General features: G+C 45.2%; 2 protein-coding genes and 1 long non-coding RNA gene across 19 annotated transcripts in view; 1 reads left to right on the top strand and 2 right to left on the bottom strand.

Annotated features, from left to right (window-relative positions):
• The window catches only part of LOC308183407, a 35,817-nt gene extending 24,057 nt beyond the window's left edge, over positions 1–11,760 (bottom strand). Inside the window, exon 1 of the long non-coding RNA XR_013942433.1 lies at positions 1,991–11,760. This is a non-coding gene — a long non-coding RNA (uncharacterized lncRNA). The remainder of the gene's footprint in view (positions 1–1,990) is intronic.
• Positions 1–18,478, top strand: part of LOC308183394 (uncharacterized protein) — a 199,899-nt gene that overhangs the window by 56,575 nt on the left and 124,846 nt on the right. For all 12 annotated transcript variants that reach the window (XM_080569411.1, XM_080569409.1, XM_080569400.1 and 9 more), the window contains exon 2: positions 16,076–16,200. In XM_080569411.1, the coding sequence (XP_080425537.1) occupies positions 16,076–16,200 (125 nt within the window). The remainder of the gene's footprint in view (positions 1–16,075; positions 16,201–18,478) is intronic.
• The window catches only part of KCND3 (potassium voltage-gated channel subfamily D member 3), a 117,285-nt gene that overhangs the window by 53,640 nt on the left and 45,167 nt on the right, over positions 1–18,478 (bottom strand). The gene's annotated exons all lie outside the window — the stretch shown is intronic.

Below are 18,478 nucleotides of genomic sequence, written 5' to 3'. Positions count from 1 at the left end.
CTCCTAGCAGGCAGTTGCCATCGCTGGCACGGGATCAGACGTGCCGTTTTGAGGCATGTGGGCTCGAAGTGAAGTGTAGCGTGAGAGCGGCTTGAGCTGCTGTGCCATGCCCTTTGTGCTCTCCAGGTAATTGGAGATCCTCGCTTCCCTACATGCAGATCTTAACCAGCTTATAAAATTATATTGATGACTTAATGAATGGATAAAAAAAGTAAATTTGATTATTTCTCAGCCATGCGTTGCTGTCTATAATTGCATAGATTTGGACTTTAATTAGTCAGATTACTTCCTCAGTTCAGAGTTGGATGAGACAATAACATTCACATAAAAAGCTAGATGTTCCCTTTTTATCAAACCCATACCACAGCTGTGGATCCAGAGTATTCCAGACTCTTGAAATGTGATTGAAGTTGGAATTAGATCCTGGATCTAAACGTTGCAGTTGGGTCACATTTGATTCACGTGTTTACATTCTGGAACTGTTCTGGTCTCGTGGTCTTGGTGTTTCTGTATGCAAGATGGTTTTGTACAGAAAAAAAGTTACTGGGAGGATACTTGACTGAAATGCACAAGTGCCATTTGCAGCATTTGCACTCAAGCTTCTAAGTCTGTTTAAAAAAAGAAAATTGTACAGGCATATGGGATCTTTGAACAATAGGTGCTTCATAAACTGATACTAAATACCAATGAGCACGTTGGAAATTGAATTTTACAGTGCATAGAGGAAAAAATTGCAGAAAGCTAAAAAAAAAAGTCTGATTTTGATGTATATGAGTATACTAGCAAGTCACCCTTCAATAATCTTTGTACCTTAAGAACCAGTACCTGGATAAAATGCTCAGCAGGCTGTTTTAACCTCTGTCTGCCAAGCTGATGTTCTGACTGCATGCATGTCAGCCACTGAAGTACTCGTGCTATTCAGGTTTGGTTCAGAGCTGAATAAATTCCCTGCGCAAAGTAGTGCTGGGCTGCTTGACTGAGTACTTCCAACCAACTAAATCTTGGGGTAATTATTTTAATAAATATGAATTGTGGGACTCCTGCCTAGATGTGTAATAGAAATCTAATCTATAATACACACGGAAAGTAGTGCAGCTGCACTGTGTTAATTAAGTATACACCAAACATATGGCAATACACCTCCAGACCAACAGGCACAGAACTCTCTTGGATGCAATTAGCTCTTATGCATGCATAAAGAATCAGTCATAAACTCAAAAAATGCATAAGTCATAACCTCTGACTGATGAGATTACTAGTGGTGAAGTACTTCACTTTGCAGAAATGTTTACCTGGTCATTGGAATGCTGGTGAGGCTTGATTTTATTTATTATTTTTTTTAAGAGAAAAAGATATATTTTCTTCTGTTTCTGATCCTCTTTGCTATACATTTCCCACACTTGAGTTTCCCTCTGAGAAATCAGAGGAGCGGCTTACAGAATTACAACCCAGAGGCAATGATATTCCGTTGCCCCGTAACTCGTGTAGTTATTCATACAGATTTATAATGGAAAATCTTTCCTTCCAATATGGTCTCAGTCACATTCTTGATGCACTTTTGCATTGATGCATAAGGTTCAGAACAACAAAATTTTGACCCAATCAGTAAATAATATAACCAAATAACAACAGCTACTAGGGCATATAATATTACATCATTCACTGTTATTTGTGCTAGAGCATCTTGGATGCCCTGGCTCTCTTCTGATGGACACTGTGCAAAACTGCATGTGATGGAAAGCTGCCTCTGTTGATGTAAGTGACAAATCACCCCTGACTTCGATGACACTGGGATTTCACTCATATGGCAGCTATAAATGCAGCCTCAAAGAGTTTACAATTGCAGTACAAGGCAAAAGACAACAGGTGAATACAATATGAGAAGCAAGGAGTAACACTAGGAAAGTTTCGATTAAAAAATGGCTTAGAGGAAGTCTGAGCCGGTTTTCCACAAATGGTGGAATTCTACTGATTGCCAGTAAAATCTTACCAGGCTGTTCCTGGGTCTGTAACAGTGATGGGCAGTGGTCTCTCCTCTTCCTGGTACCTATTCTCAAGTTTCAAAGCTGTAGATTAATACAATCTTCGTTTCTTTTTAGGAGAGTGAGGGAAATGCACTTTTCTTTGAATTGCAAATTTGAGGTTTTCATTACTTTTAAAGTCACACAAGTCAGGCTGGCTTTCACTTGCACAAGTGAAGAAGAATAATTGGGAGAATATTGATTCTTCCCAAGCAAGGAAGCTTGGCTAGTCTCTTCCTTGATTTTTAAAAACAAACGAGCTTTTTCTTACTGCACGTGCATTGTGCCTTGATGCCTTTGTTTGCTGCTCTTGGTACTGGCTGTGCGATGCAGCTCTGCTTTCCAATAGCGCCTCTTGCCAGAGTCAGCTTTGTGCAGAACCTGGGTCTGCAAACAGGTGACTCAGAAATGGAGACTTTGAGAAGAGTCAAGTTTATCCAAGTGCAATCCGTCTGGACAGCATTCACATGGAGGGACAGAGATTCAGGTCAGCTACTTAAGATCCAAACACGTTCCACTGTTCCTTGTTCCTTTTCCAGTAAAGATAGATATCACCCTTAGAGCAGGCACTTAACACTGGCTTTTCTTATTCCCAGCCTGATGCTGCAGCCTATAATTACTTTTCGCACCTTGGCTATGTTTAACTCCCCTCTGTCTCATCTGTTAATCCGCTAACAAGCAGCAAACGTGTTTTAGAGTCAGTTCTAAATGGGAGGTCAAGACTTCAACGGCTCACCTTTTGAGAAAGCTGTTCAGAGGGCACAAGTCTTAAATAACTTTTGAATATCTTTAATTCATTTTTTTTAGTCTGGACAAAAGTGAGAGTGTATATTTAAAAAGTAATATTAATGCAGAAAATTGTAAATGGGCTAAAAGCTGACCGTGTAAAATCATTTTTAATTTCCTTTTGGTGTTAGTGAAATGATTTAGTGTAAGTGAAGGGCACCAGATCTACAGCCTGGAAGCGTGCAGCTGTCCAGCGCAAGCCCCGCGCTCAGCGCAGGCTGGATATACCTGCGGGTGCAGAAGGCAGCTTCTGCCCATTCAGTGGGGGTTGCTCCAAAAGAAACCGGTTAGAGGGGACATCAGGAGCGGGGGAAGATGGTAAAAATGGATCCCCTTCCAGCAGAACTTGGATTCGTATATGGATATACCATAAGCAAATAAATCCTGCTGGTGGATTTTTTTTTTTTTTCTGAGCTTCCTGGATTGTATCGAGGCAGTGACCTTTTGATGAAAATCTGTTTTAAATTCTGAATCCTTAAAATTCAAAAGATGAATATCCCAGGACAGTCAAGCTGATTGCACCAGATTGTACACGTTTTGAATTTTGTATGTCTTTTCTTCTGAATCAACGTTTGAAACAATAAAATGCATGAGCTGTGAAAAATGTTAAGCAGGTCTTCCAGCATTTCTCTTTCTTGATTGTTTCTCATCTTGGCTCTGGGGGAGTGAAGGCACTGCTCTTCGCTCTTTCTCTCCAAATGAGCGGTTGTGTACTGTCAGGAGCCCAAGGGCAGGATGTCTTTGACTCAGGAACTGCGTGTGACTGAATGCGAAGTGCAGCACTGGGTAGAGAGGGGCAGTAGTTTCTTTCTCCTTTGAGAAAAGAGGAGAAATACTGCTTTGGTGTGAATGAAATTGTGCCTTTCTTTTTTTCTAGCACAACTTTTAATTCAGGAACAAGGGGGCAGCCAGATGTGTAAAAAGTTTAGGGGACTGAATGTGGACATTGGTGTTCAGCCCCTCCCGGGGGCTCCAGAGCTGCGCTGCTGCCTCCGTCTTTCTCAGCCAGTGCAGGAGGTGGAGTGGGAATCTTCTTCCTTCGCCCAGAAACTTCCCAGACAAAAAATACCGTGTGCACTGTGAATCCCAGCTGCTTTGGCTTCCCTGATACAGCATAGTGATGTAGGCACTATCAGACCTAAAGCTATGGGAAGTATTCTGTTACCTGGTGCATAAATATCCTGAGGAGCCTATTGCTGCAGGAGCTGGGGGTGCACAGACATAGAAATGTGTGTAAAAAGAAATTCCAGGGTCACCGATATGTTAAATACATATCAGGGAGCTCCTGGCCTGCTGTGTGCTAGAGACTGGGAGGGTTTGCTAGTGGAAGAATCTCTCTGCAACTACCCTGTTTCTTGGAAATATCAGAACATCTATGGTTTTTTTGTTTATTTTTTTTGCATTGGTGCTCATTGTTAGAGCAGTCCCTGCTTCCTTGTTACTCACTCTAGTATAGAATTTGGACTTGATCTAAATCATAAGCAGGAGGATAACTTCTGCCTGTCATCTTCATACTGACTGTCATTCACAAGCTCACACCAGCATGTGATGCTCATGTCAGTGAGAAATGGTTTCCTTGCGTCAGTCTGTGAGCCTGATTTTTATTCATTTGTTCATTTATTTATCTATGCATCATTCCCTCAAATTGTTTGCCTAAGAATGGAGATTAAAACTTCTGCAATAATAGCTGGAGCTGAAATTGGATTCTAAGCTTCCAGGGCCCCAGGATGATTAGAGTTGTCAGAGCATGTTCCTGGAGAACTCCCTCTCGTTAGTGGCTCTGATGTCCTGTCCGGGCTATACCCAGCTTTCACCACAGATTAAAGGAAGATTGTTCTTTCATTTTCATATTCTGTATCTCTCATTTGCAGAAGTAAATAAATTGAAGCCGCTTGTGCCATTTGCCCTAAGTCTCTTTTCCGAAGAGCTGCCACTGATTATCTAGTTTTTTTTTTCCTTCCCTATTTTCTATTGTTAATCCTCTCTCCTTCCTTCAGTGGTCTGTTCATTTACTAATCCCCTCTGTCATGTACGTAGATGTTAAGAGATGGAAATCTAATCTCAATGCGGTTTTCGTTCTGTCTAATGTATTTATATAGATTCACAGGATATAAGCTTTGTTGTTCTGGGTTCTTAGTGAAGCAGGATGCCTAAATGACCATCGCTACCTGGCCTCCCAAAGAGAATCCATGCATATATGGATTTGCAGGGGCTTTATTCAAATTCAGGCCGGGCTTTGTTTTGCTTTTTATCGTTATGCATTGTACTCTTATCCTTCCTGATAATTTCACAGAGACAGAAGTCGTCTGTTAAGAGGTTTGGAGCCTTTCCCAACCAACAAACTTCTTTAAATAGGATGCAGGCAGACCCCAGTGCTCCAAAGCTGGATGATGGAGCCAGGCTGCGTGCTGTGGCGCGCTGATCACTGCGGGCTGGCTGCTGCTGTTTCCTCCTGGACCTACGGTACTACTTGCTGCCTCCGGCCGCTTCCTTCCCTGCCTTCGGCCCCCTTGAAGCCACCTGTGCGGGTTCATTCCCACCCAGAGGAGTGTCCGGCTAAATGCTGGGGTGCTGCTGGGCACCCAGCACTTCGTGCAGCCCCAGCCCCTCCCTGCCACCCCCACAGCATGTAGCCCTGATGCCCAGCTCAGAGGGCAGCTGGAGAGAACCAGCAAAATGTCCGAGCTGTGCGCGAGGCGGCAGCACGGCCCTGACCCTGCCTCAGCATGGGAGCAGCGGCTGCGAGCTGCCCGCCTGGCTAACTCCAGGGCAGGGAATGCAGCTCTGTCCATTGAGGACACCTTGCCCGAACCCTTGCATGGCTTGGATTTTTGTTTCTTGGGATGCCATCATCTCTGAAAGCTTTGGTTTCTGGCTGCAGGCACCGACTGCTTCTCAAGCACCGGCTCTTGGCGGCAGGATCCGAAGCTGGAGAGCTGCTGCATTTCCCAAGCAAATGCTGCGCAGGCCTCGGGAAGCTGGCACAGGCCTGTCACTGAGCAAAGGCTTTGAGAGGTGGGGAGGACTGACGAGTTTAACGTCACAAGCGTGTTTCCAAACGAATCTGTTGTGATAGGTATTAGTCCTAAGTACAAACTGCAGGGAGATTTGCATTTTATTCTCTTTATCCTACTTCAATCCTGAGCAGCCCCTTCTGCCCACCCCAGTGTAGCATATTAAAGGGATTTGTGGCATTTTTAGTAATTAAAGGTCCTGGAGAACAGTGGGCTCATCTGAATGCAACGATGCGTGTGCACACTGAGAGCTGTGTGTTCTCCCTGCCTGAACACCTGCACGGGCACACCCCGCGCCGAGCGTGCACGCACGAGCGGTACTGGTGTGGAGTTGGGTGCACGAGCCCTTGGGAACCTCCAGTGCTCAGCTCCCGTCTGCACCCGTGCCTGCTGTCTGTGGCTGTGGGCTTCTTCTCTCCCCTCTAGATTTTGTCAGGGTTCTCTGCTCCTGCGTGTGCGCAGAGCCTCGGGCCATGCACGCTGCCCGTGGAGGAGAGGAGCAGCATATTTTGGCTCAGCGTGGCAGTCGTTCTGCAGAGCTGCTTATACATCTTGCACGGCGTGACTTCCATACTGATGGTCTGGATTTATCTGGTATCTGTCATACGCGAGTCTCATTGCGTTTTATGACCTTTAATTAATTAAGCTTCATAAAATCCTAATCATGCAGGAATTATTAATTCTGTTTTAAATTAACTGGCCAAAGAGAGGTGAAACTTCTTGCTTTGAGGATACCTGACTTGAACCCTGCTGTAAGCCAGCAGGAAAACTTTTTTTTAACAGAACTTCAGGTGAAGTCTTTAGATATAAAATTTCTGTACCAAATTGTCCCTGTTGCAAGTAGATGCAACTATTTTGACCCTAATCAAGTTATGTATATCTTGTACTGGGTCTGAATCACAGCTCTTTCTTTTGAAATAGACGTTCTCGGTAGAAAGCAGAAGTGAGAATTCTCTCTCCTTGTTGCTAGGCTGAAAACTTTCATATGACTCCTCAATTCCTTCCACACAATGCAGCAGGCAGTCTATTTTATCAGTCTGAGCCTGGGATTTCTTGGCATTAACCGACTTGTAATTTTCTTTGCAAGGAAAGTTTGTAAGTGGTTATTTAAAGCTCTGTTGCACCTCCCTTGCGAGGTGTACCACATCGCTGTCCTTCTCGGGAAGGAATTCTGATGAGAATGTGTGTTCTGGCTACGTTTCACTGAATTTTTAGCCAGGCAGGAGACTGGTACTACTGGTGGATGTTGTAAACACTGTATTGTGTGTGTGTGCGTTCGCACTCTTCTAATCTTTGTTGCAGTTTTCTAAGTCAAATTCCGCACTTATCACTTTCTTCCATGAAGAGCGTTAGACATGAGGAAAATAAATATATTTCGTTCTGTGATGAAGGAAAGCATTATTTGTGCTCTGTGCAAAAGTAGCCCTGACAGCGACTGGAGAGAGTAAGATTGGTGCCCGTGTTTCTTGCGTGTTATTTGAAGCTCTAATTGTTGCATGACCTTGGGCAAATGAGTTGTTCCTTTAGCACTATATCTTCCCCCGAAGCAGAGGACAGAGCCAGAGAGACCTGCTTGCGGCAGTGGTGCCACCCGTGTTCATAGCACAGGGTGGAGTTGAGGCGCCCGTGTGTGCACCCCTCCGGCTGCCTCGTCCAGGGGCTGCATGGACACAGCCACGGGCAGGAGGTGTTCTCGCTCCCGGCACGCCTCTGCTCGCAGCAAGAGGAGTTATTTGCCTGTGGACGCTGTCGCAGCTCCAGCGTTGACCCTGCTGATGCCGTACTTGTCTCCTCGCCGCCTCTGAACCCTTGATGTGATTCAGGAGTTTGCCTCGGTCGGGCTGTGAAGTGACCTGTGCTGCTGGCCTCGCTAGCATTTGCTGCTAGCTTGTGTGGTGTGCCCTTCCCTCTGAGGACATGGAGAGCTGTCGAGTGCTCAGACAAGTGATATGTAGCCCTCTTGCTGGTTAGGAACTGATGCTGAGACACTAACACCCAACAAAGACAACAACAGCATAATACCATACATCCGCTGTGCAATGGTTTGGTTTCATACTTATTATAATCCACATGAGTCTGTGGAATTAATCATAATGCTAGCGCTTCCATCCAGCTGCCTCAGAGCTCTTTTCAGACATTAGTCACATTAGTCTCATCGTCCCTGTCTGAGGTGAGAAAATGCTGGCTGTTAGCAGCTTCGTTTGGCCGAGAAGGCTGCTGGTTGGAGGGGAATACATAAAAACACACCGGGGTCCCGAGCAGGGGCTGGGGTCAAGTCGCTGCTGCCTCTTCCTCGCCCCATGCTTTGGCTGCCCCAGGGCGAGCCTCTGGCCCCACCGTCTCTGCTCTGCCTCCATGGTGAGGGCTGCTGGCAAGCTCTAGGGCTGCGGAAGAGCCGGGGGCTGCTGACATCTCACTGCTTCCAGCTTGGTTCCTGCCTTGCCTGGCAGGTGCTGCAAATTGCTGACGTGATGGAGAAAGAAACGGGAATCTGGATGTTGCCAGTTCGTGCAAGGATTTGTGAAGAGATGTGAAATCCTCTCTTGGGTTTTCTTCGGTTCCTTTCCCTTCCAAAGGTGATGTCTGTGCAATGAGGATGTGTCTGTGCTCTGTCACGCCAAAGCATGAGGTAGCGAACAATCTTGTTGGACTCTGGACCATCGTGCAAGTCTTCCGTGGCCCCACAAGGTGCCACGCGATCACCAGTGTCTGGCGACTTGCTGTAAGTTCAGAGAAAATCATCCCCACAGTTACAAGTAAAATTTTCCTTGCCTTTTCTGTGCTGAAATTAGGGCGCTTGGGGTGGCTCTCAATGTGCGCAGCATATGCTGCCAAATATTTTTGTGGGGTCACATCACCTTGAGAAGTGTGCTTTACTACACGGAGCTGCTCACCCAGCACCGCTTTGCTTGCAAGCTGGGCGCTGCGCATTCGTCTTGCAGCGCTGGATCTGGATCTGCTGGACGCCGTTTATAAGATTACGGGGATATTATAACTGTTTAGCTCTTTGATGCTATTTCTGTGCCAAAACATTTAAAGTGGAGAGAAACGGGTCATAAAAGGCTGCAGAAACCAAGTATCTGGCCAGGGTTTCTGTAGCAGTTGAAACAAATTATTGACAGAAAGTCCATTTGGGTTGTACCAGACACAGCATCCCCTGCTGAGATGGGGACACTGACGCTGGTGCGTCGGAGCTGGTGATGTACGTAGCAGGGAGCGCCTAGGGGCTGATGACACGACTGTTCTTTTCTGCAAGACCTCTGTGTAGGCTTGGAAAATGTTTGCGATATGAAAAACCAGTGCTGCTGTGTACTTTTCCCTTCTCTTTCTGTTTCTCCATACCTCACCTTCTGCCCGCACAAACGTTTCACATCACGCTGGCTCAGAAAAGGGCAGGAGGAGTTGCTGCAGCTGGTGCTTGCTGTGCTCAGGAGGGATCTGATGAGTGGTGCAATTGATGAACAACATGCAGATTACTAAAAAGCAAGGGCTGAGAGGTCTTGTCCAACCTAAATGGTTCTAGGAGTCTGACTTCTCTGAGCATCATCTGCAACTGGAACATAACTGTCCATTGCATGTGTCATCTAGGCTACCTTTAAACACCCACAAATTTAGGTTGTTTAGTCAACAGCTGCTCAGAATGGAAACTGTGGATTTGATCTCAGGGATCCAGTGACTCCAAGCCCACAAAGTAGGCACTTTATAATTAGAAACAATGTTTTGGATTTTTTGAGAAGCTGCTAGATCATACTGATAGTCTTGGATTGGATTTGAAAAAGGAAGATTAACATGCTGATCACAAGGAGTAATTGTTACAACATTTCTCATGGCACTGAGGCCTACTGCTAGGATCCTCGGTCTGACACTGGTGAATATCCTGCTATTTTATCATATGCTGACTTGCAACATAAAATTCTGTTAAGGATTAAAAGTAACAGTGGTTTTCACTTAAAATAATAATAATAAAAGCAGACGTTACTCAAACTACCTGGGCATTGCTGTAATGAGGCCCTTGAGTGCAGCGGAGACCGGCCTGGCTGTCGCCTGGCTGCTAACCAGCGCGTCAGAGGAGCGTTGTTACTTCCCTTATAAACTCTTTAACCTTCATCGCAGTAAGGACTTATCTAGTACTTGATAAAAAATGTCCCAAATTCTCCAGTAAAAGGAAAAAACCGTGTTAAAGTTAAGGAAGTTGCTGACAAAGTGGGTCATTAATAATATTCTGAGGCCTCTGTACAGAGGATAAATTGTCAGTCAGTCACAAGTTTGTAATTTCCTGTTTTTTGTCATCTTAATACAGATTCCTAACCTCAACGATTTTGTTTGTGAAACACTCAGTTAAGTTTAGTTATCTGCTTTTCTTTTATAAGTCTGATCTGATAATAGAAGTTTTAGAGGCAAAATCACTTTATTGAAGTACATTTTGCTCTACCTTTCCATTTTCTTATGAATGCAGAAGGAGGGTGTAAAGCTGCAGGAAGCGAGTTGGGCGCTGAGCTCATTGAAGGGCCAGGGCCACGTCTAACCACTGGCACAGACTAAGGGTGTTCTCTGGGGGAGAAGCATTTATTTTTTCCCCATCAATGTCCGTCCTCCTTCTTCTCAGCTCCCTCAGACTGATGCCCAGATCCCCGGACCGTGCGTGATCCCCGGGCAGCTGAGCTGGTCCCAGCGTGGGACGCCCGAGAGCCCCTGGGCAGCGGGTGCAGGCAGTGAGAAAGACTTGGACTCTGAGATGAGCCTTAGTACTTGACGTCTCTAGAGAGGTTATTTAATGTTTCCTGTTGCTATCTGTGATACTCCTTCCTTTTCCCATGCCTGAAGCCTGCAGCATTTGGGCTGGCAGCGCATGTGGATCTGTCCCGGCTGGGACACCCCACTCGGTCAGAGCCACCCTTCCCCATCGGTGACCTAGCCAAGGGGGTCGAGCAGAGAGATTGGCAGTGGTAGTTCGGCAGCACTTCCTTGTCTGGGGAAGAGCATAAGCTTTTCCTTACTGCTTCACTAGCAGGCAAAAATACAAGGCTGAAAAGCATGGCTAGACACGCACAGACTAGATAAGGGGCTGTAATTAGAGTAAGGGTAATTAACCATTGGAAAAACTTACTGAGGGATTGGTAAAGACTCTATCACGTGCAGTCTCTGAGACAAGACCTGTTAAACTGCTGCCCTGCTCACAGCCCTGAGCAGCGCAGCATGCTGCTCATGGGAGTCTGTTCTCCACTCCGAGGCATTGCCACGTCTCCCCAGAGGAGCGTGGCCACCCTGCTGTTGGCACAGGGCGATTCCCTACGCAGGAAAAAAGCTATCAGCCTCTCTCGTGCACTCTCAAGCCTCCAAGTCCATCTCTAATTGTTGCAATGAATGCAGGTAATGAAGAACCAGTACCCCTACAGGCAGTTACCATTTCTCTGCATACCCAGCTTCCTCCCTAAACTTTGTGCTGTGCGTTTGCATAGGCACTGGTTTCCTATAAAGTGCAGAACTGGAGCAGTATTCTCAAATTAATCACAGACGCAACTGAACATCAACACTCTCTAAATCGACATCATTTGAAAGGTGGAACACAGAAACCATGCTGAGTGTTCAGAATAAGTCTAGGACATCTATCTATTTTGATACAATTACTGTCATCAAATGCACGCAGCCCCCAGGTCTTTGGTTTGACAATGCATGCAAAAAATATATCTTTCTCAATACATGTCTTTCGACATCAAGGCATAACTATTCATTAATGCAATGCTTGTTTTCTTTGAATGTTAATTTAGTCTCCTAAGATTTTAATGCAACCCCCTCTTCCCCCCTGGCAGTGGTTCTTACATTTGGGAGCTGGGGGTCCCAGCGTCTGACAGGTTGCGCAGCGTGCCTTGGATGCTTGAGGTTCTGGTGGTTGTCCTCCCAACCTGATCTTTCCCTGTCCACTTGAAACCGTTTCTGCATAAGCCTTAATAGCATCTAAACATTGTGAATAGTTAATACTATTTATATGGCCATAATTCTAATTATCTTGAGGCTATTTTCTGCCATGTAGGCATGTTAACAAGTTGCCTAGTCCTACAGCAGTTACTAGTGCAGGAAATGGCTCTTAATACCTGGAGTGTGTCTCAAAAATTGTTCTGACATAAGATGTCTTTCAATTACAACTATAAATCTTTATTATAACAGTTCATTTTCTTTATTACGAAATGATAATCACAGTGCTTTTAATGAGAATAGCAGTCAGTCCCTACACTTCAGTCTTTCAGACCTTGGAAGAATTGCATGAGTCAAACTAAAGGCAAGCAGGTTTTATGCTTAACACAACGTGTTAACTGCAATAAAATACGTGACTATTGTACACAGACTTTTACGTGAAGCATGCCATGCCAAATGGCTAAGCAGAAAGCAATTATGAAGTGAAATTAGTCTTTGTGGAGGCCCAAAAGCTGTTAATACACCAAGCCCAGAGGATGCTGGATGTTACCTGGTAGCTGGGGCAGGGGGTTGAGACTACCCAGTTCCTGCCCCCGTTACCAGGCTAAAGCTGCAGGCTTTCCTGTCCCAGTGTCCCCAAACTCCCCCGATGGATGTGCCCTGTGAAGCAGGGAAATGAGCTCATGTGGGGCTTGGGCTTCCCCAGCTACACAGAACCACCTAAAACGAGTGCAGGTCTTCCTGAATTTCCCTGCTGTCCGCAGGGTGGACGTGCTCTGCGGTGTGGTAGGACCCATGAAAACGTTGTGGTGTGGCGTAAAGGAAGAAGAGGCAAAGTGCCATCAGTTCGCTCGCATATTCTTCACGTAGTGCACTGAGGACTGCCCAAACAGTCTTTCTGCAAACAGCCCTTGTCTTCTCTCTTGAGAAGAAAAGGGAGTGCAAGCTCCCTGCTTCTTCTGTTCTGACAACTGGCGATTTTCTGTTCAGCTCTTTTCTAAGACATTATAAATCCCACCTTCTGGCTTTTCAAATAAAATCCCCTTTTTACCTCTAAGGAAAGCCATTTGAAATGCACTTAGCAACCATTGGAGTCTATTTTTAGCTTCTATCAGGGTATAATGTACAAAATGTAATAATCTCATACTTGCAGCTTTTTTTCCTTCTTCTCAAAGACATGAAATTACTGCAGCTCAATAGGAGTGAGAGAAAGCCTGTATCTCAGCTTTGCCCAGAACTCAGAAATTCTCCCTATCAATCTACGTATCTCAGCTCGTTCATGTTCACCTTTAGCAGTATGGTTATTTATGGGTAGGTCCAGCTACTGTAAATGTGCTGAACAAGGTAAACTGAGTGTACATTTCTAGGTTCTTCTCTGACCGTGGGACTTGTTGTCAAGGATATTTGTAGGGCAGAGAACCAAAGACATTTTAGAAGGAGAAGTAATAAGCACCTGCATGATATCAAGAAAGATGGAGGAATAAAGGGGCTGTTTAGCAAATGAAGCGACTTCAGCCTGAGACAGAAGTGCCCTTCTCACCTAATGAGGAAAATTGGGCTGTCGATATTATCCTTGGTCCTGAGATATACCTTCTGTTTTCTACAAACGTGCTGCGGTCCCTCAAATCCGGGGAATCAGGCATTTTGGTGGAGACATGAGGTCTGCAGAGGCTTTTGGTGTGTGTGTGTGGGGGAGATGCATCTTCCATTAATCTTTCTGTTCTCTGTGAAATGAAGTAGGAAGCATGATCTCATAACTGTAGAACTGTGCTGGAACACAAATGTTCCCAAATGACTGCTGCGAGACCTTGGTGAAATCATTAAAGTCATTCACCTTCAAGTGATTTAGGTCGTTACCTTCGGCTCGTATTCCTATCCTCTCCCCAACTCTTAGGTACGGCTGTAAGAAAGACAAAGCTTGCCCATCGCAGTGTGCGTGGGCTTGGGGGCACCAGCTGGGGCTCAGAGGCTTTGTTGGATAACATCTTCCTCTCCAGCATTTGGTATTCTTACTAAAATGAGTTTCGGGACTAGGTTGTTACCACTTAATGCAATCACTTGGTACGTCTGAAAGGCCTTGTCCAGCCTGCTGCTATTTGTCTGCAGAAGGCCTAGTAAACGACAGTTTGTGCCTGAAAGGCCTTTCTGGTGCAGAAGATGGCCTGTTCGATTTCTGGTGAAGTGGTAGGTCCCTTTTTATTGCAGCCCAGGAGGTGCACATGAATTCAGTGCACACGAGGTGCAATAAATAACCAGGCAAACCGTGTCTTCTGCTGGTGTCTGCTACGTTTCCTGTGAAACAGAAGCAGCGTTGTCCCCCTCAGACAGAATGATCGGTGTCACTACAGAAGTCTGGTGTAGTGCTCGGAGGAAGAGCAGTCCCTTTCTGAGAGGGAGATGTAGCTCAGAGGAACAGGTAGAGGCTGCCCGGTAATTCTGCCCTGTGCCACTGGATGATTGTACTGGGCTGTGCATTTCCTATCGCTTTGTTCGTTCAAGTTTTGAATGGCAGAAGTGATGGGGCTCCCATTGCTTCCTTCAGGAGATCAAGTGAACTCCTGTGCCGGATCAGAAATAGACTTTAAATAATTCATTGAATAAAGTCTAGGACTTTTGTAAATGTCTGTCTGATTCTCCTTGCTCTCTATTATTCCTGGCTTTCCTACCAGCCCATAGAGCACACAGTCACATCCCCCCTATCATCACATCTACATGGGCTCCTTTCGCTCACAGCTCATCACATTTCTTTGAACATTAGTTGAATTTTTCCTTTTTTTTGTTGATTGAGGGAATTATTTTGCCTGATAAGACTTTGATACCCCATTTGAGTGTGCTTTGCTCCTGATCTGAAAGGAGACGTGAACATTAACTTCCTCCTCTTGGAACTCGCTTTATATTTATATAGCATGTTAAAGCATTTTGTACGGTACTGTAAACATATAGAATCAAGTTCTGTTCTCATTTGTATCCATGCAGTCATGCTGAGTAAAATTCAGCCTGTAGAGCTTAGACATGCGCTTTTAATCCTATGCATTTTGTAAGACTAATAAGCCGCTTGGAGGCTTGAGGGCACACAGCCTAATTGGGCAGGATCATGTAGGGTGGCAAAGCACGAGGTAGAGTTCTGAAGCGTAATTCTAGATGGAGAAAAATAGAGGGAATTTGTTAATATTCCTTAATTCCAAGCACTCCTGCAATCACATCCTCATTACTGAAAGGGCTGAATTTGTTTATACTGCTTAGCTTCAGGCTGGAACTCAACATAAGATATATTTCCTTGCAAAGATGCATTTCTATTTTATCTGATGGTCTGAAATTAAATCAGAAGGGATGTTATTTAATCAGTGAGAAAAAAGAAAGAAGGAATAAACAGGTATCCAGTGAATTCAAGGTGGTAGTTATGTGACGTGTGAGGCCCCCTGGGAACTTAACAGTCTGAGGAACATCGGGCTTGGATTCTTTTCCTGCATGGCACAGGTTTCAACACCTGAGACAGACAAGAATTCCTGACTGGCTTCTCATGTATGATCCGTGCCTCAGGGAGGTGCAAAACTAAATCTCAGCTATCTACTCCCAACGCAATCCTGTTCTACTGCCTGTGTCAGCTGAAGTAGGGTTAGGTGAGATTTACAAGTGGGTAAGCAGGAGTAAAATGTAGCTTCCTTTAAGTATCCCCAAAGCCTGGTGTGAACTCCAGTTCTCTCCACTGGATGAAATAGTTCCTCTGGGATGCTGTGGTGAATTTGCAAGTCATTAGTTGTTACAAGCTTTTTTAGTTTCTCTTTACTGTGGAAATTAAAACCAAAGAGATACATGAACTGATAAATAATGAAGTCCTGGTGGTGGTATCTGCTAGAATGTTTCTTGTTCTATGGCTGCAACAGACTTGTTTTTTCTTTTTACAATAACTTTTTTTTTGGTAATATAACCTTACTAGTGTGGGTGTGGATTATAACATTCCTGGGGTGTGTGTATATACAGGAGAAAGAGAAGCTGGAGTCAAACCCAGAGCACCTTAAGTAACAAAACAAAAAAAAGGCAACACAAATGTAGAATTGCATTGTAGCTCATTTAAGCCTCACTGAAATTTCCATTGTGCAAACATTTAACTGTTGTAGTTACTGTGGCACATCTCATTTTACTTTATTCCCTGGTGGATGTTTCCCTGAGAATTTGGTACAGATGCTGAACAATAAAGCCTGTTGCAAATTGCTTTCCAACTGCTAGGTAATTACAGCAGATTTTATGCTAAATGTAAAGAATGTACTGCTATTTTTTAATAAAGGGAGCATCTTTTCTAATCTGTTGCTTTAATACTGTCTCATTTGTCTTATTTTCCAGCTGAAGGATAACTTGCAGTTACTCACACCCGGGCTGAGCTGCTGGCATGCCTTCCTTTCCATGTACTTCCTCAGAATCTGCATGTTACGACGACCAGCTGGAAGTTCAGACCCTTTGTGTATTTAGTAAGTAACTTTAAATATTTAATATTACTATGCTGAGGCCACAGAGTATGTTTCTATCTGTGCTTGTTAGCAAATTGGACAGAATATTTAGTTTCAGCAGGCTTCAAGGATTAACTCCACATTTTGTCCCATTTGTCAGTGTTTACTAACATGTCCAGCGACGTTATAATCTCCTGTATACCAGGGAGAATAAATATGAAACTCCTCAGCTCTTGAAGAAAGGTTTTTTTCCACTGCATCTTTGCACAAACATGGGTCTTGTGCCATAGGAAGTGTTGGCGATTCCTCTGCATCACAAAGTGGTTGAGCTGGGAAGGGTGGAACTCGTTTCACGGGGAGAGGCCATCAGCAGAGCCAGGGAACATATGAGCGTGCTCAGCATTTTGAGAAGTTCAGCATCAAGAGGTTTGCGATGCTTGGTGTGGCAGAGGGGTACCACAGCCATCGAGAGCGTGGTGATGAACATCCTGCCGTCCCTGCCAGAGCTCATTGCCCCTGGTGTCACGTTCAAGGTCTGTGACTCGAGTGTCTTGGAGCGGGCTGTGATGGCTCGGGGATGCAGTGACACTGCAGGGAGCCAAGGAGCCAGGAGGGCTCAGGGCGCGTGTGTCAGCTAAAGGACGCGCGAGGCAAGGCCGTACGTCTGTGCACGGGCCTGGGCTTACTGCGTTGATCTGAGCAAGGGAAGAGCAGTATGAACAAGCTCTGGGATGTGCTGCTGGATATAACTCCTTCTCCAGGGTCTGCTAATCAAAATCTCCTTCCACTTGTAGTACTCCTGTAGCGAGCGCCTCTGTTTTGTCACAGCACAGATGACAAAATGTTACCGCGCTTGGCACAAGGCCAGGGAGGGATGCTGCTGCTGGTTCGTGCTAGATGGGCAGCTCTACAGCCTCATCTTGTGCCACCCTCAGAATAAACATTCTCCCTTGGTTTCATGGCCCCTGGTGGTGGCTATGTATGGCACGGCCCCTCGGGCTGGGGAAAGGACAGGGAGCATTAATAGGTTGATGTTTAACTGCTTTGAGGGCAGTGGAACATGGTAGCTCAAGAAAAGCTATTATTAAGCCGTGGCAAACAGCATTGCTGCCCTGCTGTGGGTTATTTACTAAAGACATAGCTGTGTCCTCAGCCCAGGGCTGCTGGAGGGACTGGGGGCTGCGTGGGCAGCTGCTGGGGGCCGCAGCTCCGTCAGGGTGTGGGAGGCTCCCCCCCGGTGCCCACCAGCGGCATGGCTGTGGGCACCCGCTCCTCAGCATTCCTACTGCAAATGGCAAGTGTTTGGGGCTGCAGTCATCTGCACTGGCAAATTGCACCTGGGATCTATTGTAAGCATGCAACTGAAATGTGTTTTAAAAATGTGTCAGTCATTAGAATCTAAAAATTGATCTGAGCCCACACAAGGAGCAAGCGCATAAAAGTGAATCAGAGTAACATGCTGATGAAATGTAGTATCTGAGGGTGCAGGTACTGCAATTTAGACCATTACAAGCCATGAAATGATGGAAAAAGAATATAAATGTCAATCTAAACATCTAGGAACCTGCATTTGTAAACTGCATTGGGAACCAGTTAACCTAACTTAAAGATGTTTTCCAAGAGAAGGTGCAAGTGTGAAACTAAATATTTAACATTTCTGTGAAGGAGTAAAATAGGCATGGAGAGGCCATCAAGATAATTGTATAAAAAGATGTTTGCAGTTCTCAGAAGGGTGGGGGGAAGGAAAACAAATTTAAACAAATTAGCCTAGCCAGTAAACCAGAATTTGGTGCTTAATTCTATGCAATTACTTTGACATGTAGTGTTATAATGGAGAAAGATTATAAGAATATGAAAATCTAAAAGTAGTCAAGGGTAAAATTAGTAGAGCATTCATGCATTTCTGTGTGCAGAAGTAGTAAAACCTGAAGCTGTACTGGAAAATGGAACTTTTTATCAAAATCTGTAAATGCCATTGAAATGTCCTGCGGACAGCGGGGCAACGGGAGCAACGGGTCAGGCACTGCCGCACCTCGCTGGCACTTGGCTGGGACGTTTCATGTTGCCCAGAGCTTTCTGAGGCTGCTTTTAGCCATGTGCTGCGAGTACCTTTCTAGTGTCTTCCTGACGAGAAGTGTGATGGTGTATGGGATTTGTTTAATAACTGGCTAGCTATTTTTGGAGAGAGCTGTGTGATGGTAAGGAGTGCAGCAGCAGCAGTCCTCAGTGGCAGGATGTGTCCGAGGTAAAAGCTCGTGCACTAGGGCTGGGTGTAAACTGCTCTCAGGTCTCTGCGGAT

Source organism: Anser brachyrhynchus, assembly GCF_964034855.1.
Source record: "Anser brachyrhynchus genome assembly, chromosome: 27".
Classification (NCBI taxonomy): domain Eukaryota; kingdom Metazoa; phylum Chordata; class Aves; order Anseriformes; family Anatidae; genus Anser; species Anser brachyrhynchus.
This window is presented reverse-complemented; position numbering and strand designations above follow the sequence as displayed.